This window comes from Labrus bergylta, chromosome 19 (assembly GCF_963930695.1).
Source record: "Labrus bergylta chromosome 19, fLabBer1.1, whole genome shotgun sequence".
NCBI classification, from domain to species: Eukaryota; Metazoa; Chordata; class Actinopteri; order Labriformes; family Labridae; genus Labrus; species Labrus bergylta.
Genome location: NC_089213.1, coordinates 2527366 through 2540391, shown reverse-complemented (window position 1 = coordinate 2540391; position 13026 = coordinate 2527366). Strand labels below are relative to the sequence as shown.

The 13026-nt window shown below is 41.4% G+C and overlaps 1 protein-coding gene across 1 annotated transcript in view; it reads left to right on the top strand.

Annotated features, from left to right (window-relative positions):
• angpt1 (angiopoietin 1) overlaps nucleotides 1–3749 on the top strand; it is a 61591-nt gene extending 57842 nt beyond the window's left edge. Inside the window, exon 9 of the mRNA XM_020648457.3 lies at nucleotides 300–3749. Within this exon, the coding sequence (XP_020504113.1) occupies nucleotides 300–463 (164 nt within the window). The 3' untranslated portion in view covers nucleotides 464–3749. The remainder of the gene's footprint in view (nucleotides 1–299) is intronic.
• The last annotated feature ends 9277 nt before the right edge of the window (nucleotides 3750–13026 follow it).

Below are 13026 nucleotides of genomic sequence, written 5' to 3'. Positions count from 1 at the left end.
AGAGGTATCGAAAGTGTTCGGCAACAGGTACTGGCGTTGCCAATGAACCCTGTGACAGTGACACATTGAGCAGATAGCAGGGAAATGGTGTGTGAACCAGTCAGTGCCATGGCCCTGTTGGAGGGGCCATGGGAAACTTCCGACCTTTATCAAGGACAAAACATATCGTTGAGGTTACTTTTTAAAAGACATCAAGCCTTATTTGTCCCCCGTTAAAAACAAAACACAACATACAAGAAAACTGGTGCCATCTTGTAATCCTAACATTAAATCTTTATTTGTACTTGTTCTCTGTCCAGGTTGGTGGTTTGATGCCTGTGGCCCGTCCAACCTTAACGGCATGTACTTCACTCAAGGACAACACGTGGGGAAGTTGAACGGTATCAAGTGGCACTACTTCAAGGGTCCCAGCTACTCGCTACGAGCCACCGTCATGATGATCCGCCCCTTGGACTTCTCCTAGTCTTTCTGAACTTGTGAACTTTCAGCATCTGAACGGCTGTGTGTGTGCAGCACATTAAGGGGGGGGAGGGGGGGGGGGGGGGGGGGGGGACGCTTCCCATTTCATCCTCATGTCTCATCTCAATTCGCTGGCCATTGGAAGTCGTCCTATAAATCATTTCCTGGAACTGCGCTGATGCTGCTGCTGCTGCTGCATTACAACCTTTCCCCTCAATAGACTGAAAAACACTCATGAAGGGGGGGGGGGGGGGGGAGCAAAGACATTATCCACATCCACATTAACTGATATCTGTTCCCAAGCAGATTCACAAACTTGACCTTGTGTGTGAGGATGAATGTGTTCAGGTGCAGAATTTTAAGCTCACTATGAGGCCGCCTTGAGTGAAAATGTAAACACATTAACATCTTCTTCACCTCTTTCCTCGGGGGCCTTCGTTGAGGGAAAATAAAACAAGAACTTGTAATCTCTTGTATGGAAAGTAGCACTGACTCTGAAACTGCAGGACAGAACTTTTTTTCTGGAAGGAGACGGAAGAGATCAAATGCATTTTTTTTGTATTGATATGTTGCCAACAGAGCACAGCCCATTAATATTCAGAATGTATTATATATTGTTTTTTAGTATCATATGTGTTATCCCAGTTGTATATCCAAAAGTGAATAGATTGTCTTTTGTACTGTACAGCGTGTACTTATTTCTGTCTGCGTTCTGTTTTGATCACACTCTCCGTTTGAAGGTGACCTTGTAATTGAAGTGATTTGTAATAGTTGTCGGGTCACTCGCAGTATTTGCTGGCAATTTACACACTAGCCTTCCTGACAGTGTGTGTGATTATTTTTAGAGTTCAAGACGTGAGGTTGTTTATTGGATTAGATTCTGGACTGTCTTTGACTTCTTTTTCTTTGTCTTTCCTATTGGCTGACAAGCAGCTACTACCCGCCAAGGTTCAGATTGTGAGTGATCCCCTTATATCTGCTAAATATGAAAAACAAGAATATTCATTCAGATGAAATTAGAATGTAATTTTTAAATGTTGCAGCTGTGTACAAGTGGGGGGAAGAGTATTAACGTGCAACGAGTAATGCTTATTTTCAAAAATTCCCAGAAATGATCGGTTTATTATTGTGTGTTATGATAAAGTACACGATCATGATGCATATTCAGAAAAATGTTAATGCTCGAATAAAGCTGGTGTCCCAAATGTACAAAAGTACGGTGGTCTACAAGGGAAAAAATTCTGCAATTGCCAAAAAAAAATTTTTTTATTTTTTTTTAGAAGGAACTGGCTGCAAGACAAGAACAATAATTTAAAATCACATGCAAAAGTCCAAAACTAGCGCCCCCTACAGGCTCGGAAAAGTCTGAATTGGCGTTGATTGAGGCTGAGCTGGGAAACTCTAAGTTTGTGGTTCCAGAGCAGCTGATTTGCGTTTGGTCAATTCACTGAGTATGTTCACTCAGGGTTCAGCAGGAAAAGCCAACATCCAAGGAGCCCAGATACTAAAATTCAACATGGCAACAAGTGACAAAAAGAGGTCTACGTACTTTACCCTTCTGGAATTAGAAACTTTGATGTTGACATTCAACGAGTATGAACATGCAGCGGCCATGGAGGGAGAAGTGGCCTCAGAGAAAACTGCTGATGGAGTCTGTCTGTAAGTTAGAACGTAATCTATTCATTTCATATTAAGTCACACTTATAGGCTAATATCAAAGGTGAAAACTTGCAGGTGAAAAAAAAAGAATATTTACAATCCAACGGGAGAAAAACAAACATTAAAGTATCCCAAAATTAATTATAAAAATGTAGTTCAAACAAAAGGGTTAGGCATAAAAGGCTCATGGTGGATCTTACATCACAGGTGATTTGACATTTCAATTAGCATTAGCTTTATCCCCAACACAAAGCTGCTTTCACATACATACATGTCCTCTCACTTTTACCCTATTAAGATAATTAAAAGTAACTATCTGCAGAGTAATAACTCAGAATAGTAGCCTACCTGTTGTTCAACATGCATCACAGATTATATTAAAACAATCTGAATTTCTATTCAGACAAACGATGAATCTTCACCAACATGCGTACTGAATGAACGGATGAGAAAATGAATCTGCAATTCTGACTCTGAAAGAGGAGACGGAGAGAAACTCTAAAGGTTCACTGAAGAAAACCTGCTCCCGATAAGATTAGACTCACAGACTCTGTTGCCATAGTAACAGACTCAGAGCTAAAGTTACCTCTCTTCCTGATGGGGCTTGGTTCGCCCTCTTTCTCAGGGTTGAGTGAGCTCCCTTTCTTAGGGCCCTGGAGCACTTTAATAGTGTTGTCTGGATGTGCGGTGTTTTTCCGTTGTGTTTGTTATTTTGTGTTTTCTTCGTTTAGTTTTTTACATTTTAAAGGATTTCATTGATTTAGCATTTTGCATCACCTTATTTGTTGTTGTTCCACATTTCTGCCGTTGTTTTGAACTTCTGTATGCGTTTTTTAAAATTGGCATTGTTTCTGAAAGCAGCTCTTCTCTCCTGGAAATCTTTGTAACTGTTGCTGTATGTTTGCCCTTGTGGGCCACCGTACTTACCTTACAAACAATGTGGTGTTACTAAAGTCTACCTGTAAAGGACTTATATATAAAACTACCTTTTCCCGGTTTCATCATGACCTCTCACCTTTCTCACAAAGAGCAGATCCTCCACAAAAAAATGAAATCCAAACTATTTTTCTCAGACATCGACACGACACAGCTTTAACATCCAGCCCGTTTCTGTTTCCCATCAACGCAGCCTTAAGAGAGAAAAAAAAGAAGCTGGGATTTGATATGAAGCATGAAATTAATGATTCCTCTAAGTGATCCGTGTGAACACGTATTTCATAACTTCCAGCTTACAACAACATGCAGTATTTACTGAAGGTACATGTGGCAGGAAGATAAAGTGTATCTGGAACTTGTAAAACTACAATTGACATGTTTATTAGCATAGTTAACATTGTATAATTTAAAGTGTGTGTATGTGAAGTAGCCTTCCTGAGGAAAAAGCTCTTCTTCTTTTCTTTTTTATTTTCCCGCTCTTTGACTCTGCCAGGAGTTCAGTGGTGTTTTGAAGTTGAGCATAAAAACATGGAAGTTAAGATAATAACCCTGGAGAAATGTGCCTTTGATAACTCTGCTTTTACCTCATTAAATTCCAGATTTGCAGATTTATTTAAACATTTTTTTTGTAACATGTGGTCAGTGTTGTGTTGCTAGATTAAATAAAGGAGCATGTGATGCACTAATGTTTTCAATCTGCGTCGAGGCTGCACCTTTTGTGCCAAATTGATGCGATGACGGATGAGGAGGATTTCAAGTCAAGCTTTCCCAAGTTTGGCTTCTCTTAACGTCGGCCTATAATCCGACATGCTTTAACTTCAGCTTCCTTTCATGATAACATCTTCGACATTGTACGTCATGCAAAGGAGCTTATTGTACAGAAAGACATGAGATAAATCCTTCAGATAAACAGACATGCTTTCTTCTACCAAACCAGATGGTGCAAACATAAAAAAAAAAAAAAAAAAAACTCCCTCTCCACCCAGCGGTGGAGTAAGCTGTTGTCTTGAGGTTGTGACTCGCTCGCTTGCTTGCTCGCTTATGGCAATGACAGATTGCCAAAGTGTCAAACGATGCTGTTGGAACCCATCGTGTCTCTCCATAGTTGACATTCCTGGGCCTAATCAGAGGTTAAACAAATTACTGCAGCCTGCAAAACCGCTGCGCCTCCTTCAGCGGCCGCGCTGACCCGACACCCTGCGTGGAATGTGTTCTTTAGAGAGTCCGAAAGTGTGAAGAGAGTCCGCACAAACCGGCAAACACCTATGTGGGTCTTAAGAGTTGTCCTTTTGTTGGTGTGATGACAGGGTGTGCCAAGAACCACTTCTGAACTAGGGGAGGGGGGGGGGATAGTTTTGTCTCCAGTGGGTGCACAGGATGTCCAGCAAAGTGGTGTTTCACTTGTCTTTTCTATCAGCGCACGTACGCACACGAGCCCCCCCACAAAGCCCTCACATCCACAGCCAGGTCACTCTGCTGAAAACGGATCCTTTCCTGTACACTGAGGAAGAGCTGAAGGAAGGGGGAGAGGGTAAGATCCCCTGAGGGAAAGCGGAGGTCCAAGCTGCACGAAGAAGAAGAGCTGTTGGACCCCGACCAGATCAGATATGACAGAGTACAGATCCTGCAGTATGAACACTGAGGACCAGTGGAACCCCTAAAGAGAGACCACCTGCTCATATTGACATGAATGAAAACACAGCAAGAGGAAGGAAGAGTTCAAATACAACATCTTTCTCAAGGAATCCTATTAAAACCTTGACACTGTTAAACAAGCTCATTTCTAGTAGGCCCATGATTAAGAGCTCTGCACCAGCCCAAACTATAAGTCGTTATAAACGATAATGTGTGTGTGCAGAAAACACCAAGATAATGTTTCTGTAGTTGTGTCGAGACAGATTAAAGGATTTAGTGTTGTAGTCAAGACCACACTAACTGAGACCAAGACATACCCCGAGACCAGAGTGTTCTGAGACCAAGACAAGACAGTAAGGGACCGAGACCAGGACCAAGGCAGGATGAGACCGAGACAAGACCAAGACCATAAATATCAATGAAAAATCATCATCTTGTGTGTAGCGGGCGTGTCCCTTACTCACCGGAGGATAAAAATCAAATTATGACTGAATTGAAGTTTTTTGTTCTTTTAGAAAGGGGCGTTTTCTTTTCCATCAGTGGTGATGTTGACCGGTCTTCATTTAAAATCTGGGGTCCGCCCAGTCTGAGACCAAGATGAGACCGAGTAAAAATGCTTTTGATTCCGAGCTGAGACCGAGACCTTCAAAAAGTCCCATTTGGAGTACTACAACACTAGATAAAGGTTTAATCCTCTCTAATTTGAGCCCTTGTAAAGTAAAAAGGAATATAAATGTGATGGTTCTACAAACATACTGTTCCGCAGACCCTCATGTTCGGTATGTTAGAGAATAATTTTTAAGGAATTGAAGGCTACCAGCACTCTCTGTTTTCCTTGATGGGTTAGGGTTGGGAACTTGTGTCTGGAACAGGAAAGGCTCCTTAGCCACAAAATTGGGTTTTGTGAAAATTTGTGAAGATATCTGGCGCCCAGTCGTTAAACATCTTAATTCTTCTTCATTGTAGATGCTGCTTGGTGACACCCAGGTGTTACGTTCTTTTCCATATGCTATGATGAAGCTGAAGCTTTGCTGTATTAATCAAGTCTGGCTTTTTGTTGTCGTTCTCTGTTTTATTTTTTTTGTGTTTTTTATGTGGCGTGTCTCTTTTGTTCATTCTTCAAACTGCCTCGGCGTTACTTTAGCGAGGAAGTAAGTAAGCACCAGGTTTTTTGTTTGAACGTGTGAAATCCTTCGGCCTGTGTTCATATTAACGGCTCTGTCATTAAATGTTTTCATACTCCAAAGAGTGGAATTACCCAAAAAAGCCATAAAGAGGCCTACCCCACAAAAAGTGGCACAGAGTCAACCGCCAAATAAAGCAAAACATTTAAATGCCGTGACAACACAGAAAAAACGTTGCTAAAAGGGCGCAGGGAATTGAATCATGCATTCATCAGATGTAAGTCAACCTGAAATCATTACAGAAAATGCTGACATCAGCACTTTTAACTCCAAGCCATTCTTTTTTTTTTTCTGTGCTGCATTGCTCTTTGCAATCCCACGCCAACTGTGTGGTCCCTGCAGAATTTTGAAAGCATTTTTCTTAATATTTCCTATAATAGCAATCTAATGCAAAATCCACATCCACTACAGATTGTCAAATTTACATTAAAACTTTATCTAATCTCTAATTTCCCAAGAAATCTTAAAATACTGTTCTTCTGTAGGACCTCTTTTGTTTGAATGTTTTTGCTGTTGGTATTCGCTTTTCAAAGCAACCGACATTTGATTTATACGTTGAGGGAAAAGCCTTAAGATTATATGACCGTAATTAAAAAGCAATTCTGGATTGTGTAATGCTGGTTTTGAGCAGAAAAGGCCCTGTGGTTAAGGAAAATAAATGGAGTAGAATGAGAATGTAAACGTGACTTTAGGTGGGGGGACTCCCTCATCTAGAAAAAAATTGAAAGGGAGCTGGATGTGATTGATGGTGTGTGGGAGTACGACTGACACTTGGTGTACACAGAGGGTGTGAAGCAAAGACAGGCTGCAGGCCCCGGCAGGAGCCATTCAAACTGATGATAACATGAAGGCTTCTTAGTTGGATGAAACGGCTTCAAAAGTGTCAGCCGTAAATTTAGCATCTCTTTGGATTTAAGTAAAGGCTGAAATTTGATAATACAGATCCCAGAGAGACTTTAAATCACATTTAGACACCCTGGGAAGTACGGCAAAAGAGCTTTTATTCTCTTAATACATACAATGAAGTGTTATTTTAATTCTCTTTTCCAGTGATATCAGAAAATTAGCAAAAAACACATGAGAAATCAGTCTGAATGTCAGGATTAGTTGGATTAAAAAAAAAAGAATGGAAGAATTAATGTGCCAATGTCCCAATCATTGGGGCTTTTGATTTCCGAGCTCAAAGTGGTTGATATTATAAGAGTTGATGTAACGAGTGAGAAGTGTGTGGCCAGTTATTGCTCCAGAGGCTGCAGCGGTCAGGAGTAATGAAGTGTGATTTCTGACTGACGCGATGCAGGGCCAAACGAAACATGTTTTTATAAGATCTCTGGTAACGAGATCACGTCTCAAAACAAACAGTCCATGTGTTTGACTAATGCATTCAATATCAGTGCAACGAGAGATCAAGCATGAAGATCATGATGGATGCTCTTTAAATCGACCTAATTTTGTCCTCGTTTCTAAAAGTGAAAGTTTTTCTATCAAAGAATGTTGGATATTCTTTCTGTACTCTTTTTTATTTCTGCTTAACCAGCAGATTTTATTCCAGCTGTGAGGTTTTGCATGTGCGCCATGCCACCCTAAACACGCCTGATCCTGAAAGGTTAGAAGGGTCAAGCCTGGTTTGTACTTGGATTAGGGACCGCCAGGGAGTACCAGGTGCTGTGTGGTTTACATGGTGGACTGGTGGTGCAGTGGTCAACACTGCACCACCAGTCTCAGGTCTCAGTTTTACTACCTGGTGGTCTGTTGGGGGCCTTTCTGTACTGAGTGTGCATGTTCTCTGCATGCCTGTCTCTTTCAACACTCAAAAGAAATGCTATTCAAGACTCACAGCTACCACTGAATGAGGTGAGAATGTGATTATTTTAATATGCTCGCAGAGGATTAATGTTAGCGTTAGCTTTAGCATTTACTACTTGTGTGTAATATTGAAAATACTCGATGTGTGGATTAACGGATGGATGAATAGATGAGTGATGAACAGATGGAGGGATGAACAGATGGAGGGATGAACAGATGGATGGATAGATTAGTCAAATTGATTGGATGGAATTATTAGAAATTGAGAGGATGGATGGATAATAATTGTAGGGATAATAAATTGGTGAATGACTGATGGAGGAATGGAGGGATGAATGAATGGATGGATGGAGGGATGAATGGATAGAGGGAGGGATGGATGACTGATGGATGGATGGATGGATGGATGGATGAAGGGATGACTGGATAGAGGGAGGGATGGATGACTGATGGATGGATGGATGGAGGGATGAATGGATGACTGATGGATGGATGAATGGATGGAGGGATGAATGGATGGATTGAGGGAGGGATGAATGGATGGATGGATGGAGGGATGGATGGAGGGATGGATGGAGGGATGAATGGATGGATGGATGGAGGGATAGATGGATGGAGGGAGGGATGAAGGGATGACTGGATAGATGGAGGGATGAATGGAGGGATGGAGGGATGAATGGATGGATTGAGGGAGGGATGAATGGATGGATGGAGGGATGAATGGATGGATGGATGGAGGGATGGATGACTGGATGGAGGGATGAATGGATGGATGGATGAAGGGATGACTGGATAGAGGGAGGGATGAATGGAGGAATGGATGGAGGGAGGAATGGATGGATGGAGGGAGGGATGGATGGATGGATGAATGGATGAATGGATTGGTAGGTGGATGGAGGGATGGAGGGAGGGATGGATGGATGGATGGATGGATGGATGGATGAATGGATGAATGGATGGAGGGATGGATGGATGGATGAATGGATGGATGGATGGATGAATGGATGAATGGATGGAGGGATGGATGGATGGATGGATGGATGGATGAATGGATGAATGGATGGAGGGATGGATGGATGGAGGGATGAATGGATGGAGGGATGGAGGGATGGATGGATGGAGGGATGAATGGATGGAGGGATGGATCTTTTCTCAAATTAAGACAAATGTAGTTAATGTAGGGATGTTAGCATGCCAATGTTTGAATGCAGCTCAAAGAACTGCTATCTCTAAGTAAGGCCTCACAGATCCTTCAAAATGGCCGTAGACTCTTCAGGTTAATTAAGGCGGTTAGCAGTTGTAAGTGACATGACAAAAACATGTTTAACATTAAACAGCCTCTACAACTGTAAACACTCACCACTCCTTCTACTCTATCTGTGTATTCCTTCCTCTTCTGCTTCCATCCTCTCCATCATGTGAAACGCTGTCACGAAGCCTGTCACATAAATCCAAACCAGCGGTCTTCAGTTCTCCCTCTAAAGCTGAGTGAGTCTGTCTGGACCCAGCAGTGCTCTCTGTCATCCTGTCGGTTTCCTCTGCAGGGGACGAGGCCTCCTCCTCGGCCTCGCATGACCCACGTATTGAGCTGTAGCTTTAATTTACTGTCTTTCTCATCCTTATTTATCGGGGACTAGTGGCCATACAATAACATACAGCCTCCTCGGAAGGAAGTACTGCTGGATGACATCGTGGTTTACTCGTCCAGGGCCAGGACAGATTCACGATGGCTGATGGTTTCTTTTGTCGAGGACAGCGTTGTATAAAGGAAATCAAAACAGCAGTTTATTGTAGTTATTTGAGATGATTTGTCAAGAGACATATGTTTGGTGGTTACAGATGTTTTTGGAAATTAGTGTGGAAATGAAGTGACACTAAATCCATCAAACTGAAGATACAAGAAGTGGAAAACATCCTCTGAATCCTGGTAACAGATGTTTCATTTCATCTTTTTTTTATTGTCCTGCAAACAAACTTTGACCGAATTAAAGCTACCGCTGCAACCACAATGTTAGTTATGAACATCTCGCATGCTGGGATCTTGATCTGATTATTGCCATGACAGAAATTCCAATTACATTGCAAATTCACCCCAAGCGCACCACAAAGTACAGCGTGACATATAGAGGGTCAGGGAAAACAGCTCGAGAGATCCTCACAGATGCATTCCCAAACAATTAATGTGCAATAATCGACGCGGCCAAATAAAACAATCCGAGGACAAGCAGGGAAAAAGGTAAACAGAGCAGCGGTAACCGTGCAGATGTTGATAAGGAGCAGGACACACAGGTGCATTCTCTCCAGGTCTGGACCTCCTCTGCACTAAGTGGGCTCGAGCCCACTCTCTATGTGGCCCCCTATCACCCCAGTAACCTTTCATTTAAGTAACGCACCGATTCCCACCTGCAGTTTTTGTGTGTTTTTAGAGGCTGAGACGGAATGAAAATGGAAATCTGATTCCATTGCAATCACGAGTGCTTTTCAAATAGAAATCAGCAGATGGTAAAGCAGCCTTTTTTATGGACTTAATCATCACTTCAAGCGCTTATGGCTCCGCTTTTATTGTTTATTTTTGATAAAGTGAAAATAATGGTGCTTGTTTTGTTCCATTTCTCTTCTCTATTTTCTCTCTGGGTAACATAAAAAGCCTCTTTGAGCTCATAAGTCCATTTTTATACACTTCAATACTCAATTTTAAAGACTCAGTAAGTATATATACAGCCGTGTACTAAACACAGCCATTGTGAGGCGAGCTGAGAAGGATTATTTGAGTTCATGTGGAGCTGTAGAAACCCCCAACAATGACATTATAGCAGCCTCTACTGGTGGACTGTCATCCACACACAAACCCTACATGGCTTTAAGTCAGTGTAAAATACTTTCTCCCTTTTAATGGCTCATCTGTTTGGCTGTTTATCTGTTTAAAAAGACAGCTCAAGCCACTCATCAACATGTTTTCTTTTTGGCGCCCCATTCTTGCTGATTGCATAAACACACAACAGAGGTGGAAACAACACAAGTTTAGATATTATGTTATTATTTTAGACTGTATGAGATATCACCAAAAAGAAGTAAAAAGTGGTGAAAAAATGATCGTACTAACATTGTACTATGGTAGAATATCATGCATAGAATGAGTGATATAGAAAAAAAACTACAATACAAGAATAAAAACTTAAAGAAATCAAACAGAAGCACAAACAAAGAAACCAAATAAAAGTAAACAAATTTCAACCTGGATTCTTTTTGAGGCACGTGTGTTTTAATAAAAACACAAAAAACTGCCCGGCTGTGACATTATTCTTTGAAGAGAAAGATAATGAATAACTCTTTTTTTCCCACATTCTGAAGTGGATTTAGAAATGACTTCAAGGGCGCTCAAAATGATTCCATGATGTCGCTGCAGATCTGCAGATTCAAGAATGCAACAGTCTTTATTCTCTCACATTGATTTGAGTTTTGTTAATGTTAGCGACCGTCTTCTGTGCGATGCTTGAATACCTCGTCTTGTTTTGTGTTGTCTGGACTCCAAGAAGAAACGTTGTCACTTTATTCAACCTAAGTAACAACCATGGAACTTTTTTAGGACTATTTTAAATCAAAGTAATCGTGTTTAGTCTCATTCTTCGTTCACTGACAGTGCTGCACTTAACCATGCTGCACTGAAACAAAACTATGAGGAAGTCTTTTGAAATGATTCTATTGGACATTTTTCAAACCACAAAAAGTGAGCAGGTGTGTCTTACATGGTTTTCATTGCGAAGCTCAGACAATAAAAGACAAAGGTTTTCTTTTCTGAAGCCGTGGCCTAAAAAAAGAAGATATCCAGGAAGTCGATCTGAATTGTATCGGGAATACGTGTGATGTAAATCTGTCTCTGTCGTCTCTGTTATCGGAAGGTCAAGGCTCCTACAGCAACATGTCCAATGTGTCCTTTGGGCAAGACACTTAACCCTGAATTGCTCCCGCTGCTTCGACAACGGCATGTGAATGGGATGAGTTAATACTGATGTTCACTTTATATAGCAAGCTCTGCCATCAGTGTGTAAATAGGTGGGACATGCAGTGTAAAAAGCACTTTGACTAAAAAAGCGCTATACAAGCTCAAATCTGCTGCAGATTCTCTTCAGTGATATAACTCTTTCCACATTCCTCTCTGGTGCTCTTTTGCTCTAAAGCACTTTGACTTTCATTGCATTTATTATACAGGAAAGATTAAAAGTAACATTGCAAAAGTTACAGTTAAACAGACCTGCCTCCAGCCCAACAGGTTCCTGTTCTGCAGCCCATAAAAAAACGAAAGATAACATCACACAAAAGACAAAACCAGTAATCAAAACGTATCAGTTTAATCAATGCTTGGTGTGTGTATGCCTGCCTAAAATGCCTAAGTGAGGTTGGGACCTCATTCCAGACTTCAGTGTACGTATGAAAGAACGCCCTCTGACCATGGATGTTTTTGTAAATCAGTACTGGGATTAATGCTTGTGAGAGTGATCTGGTGATGTGATCCTGACTTGGTGTTGGATCTTGGAACTATAGGACACTAAATGCTGGAGACGAGTTGTTGTTATGGATCTGACTGTAAAACTTTCATGGTGTGAATGTTTCTATAATTCTAAAAAGTCAGCGTTACAGTAATGAGTGTAAGAGGGAATGTTTCCATGAATCTTATGGGCTCTATTATACAGTCTGGCTATGGGTTCAGTGGTTTCCTTTTTACTAAGATACCAGATTGGGAGACAGTGGGATGTTATTGAAATAATTATTGCATGTAGGTATTAGTGAGATATGATCTGATCCTATTTTAAACATACAGTCGCTGGTTCAGCTTCTTTGTCAGGCTGTGAATGTCTATGAAAGGTACTAGGCTATGCTTTTGTCCTTTAGGGGGAGCTGTTCTCTGAGACCAGCATGTGAAACTGTACACATAACCATGCTGACTGTGTTTGAAAAGATGTTCTGCGCTGATGCCTGATGAGTCACTTCCTCCCTCTCTGACTGACAGCCAACAGCTGCAACATTGTGTGTGTGTGTGTGTGTGTCTGTGTGTATGCCATATTCTATTAATAAACAACCCTTCTCTGCAAACCCTCACATGAAGAATGAAAACACATAAAAAAAAACTATATCATGTAGATTCCCATCCAAACAGCTGTTACGGTAGCAGTAAACACCTCAGTCAGAGGTTAGTTTTGTGGTTAACAGTGTGAACGTATATGGATGCATGTTGCTGTCTGCTCTTTCTGTGAGTGGGCGAATTGTTTATCTCACCACCAAGACTAAACCTCTTCATGCGTATAGACAGGAGATCCACGTCTCCTCCAGGTGTCACATTCCTTTCCTG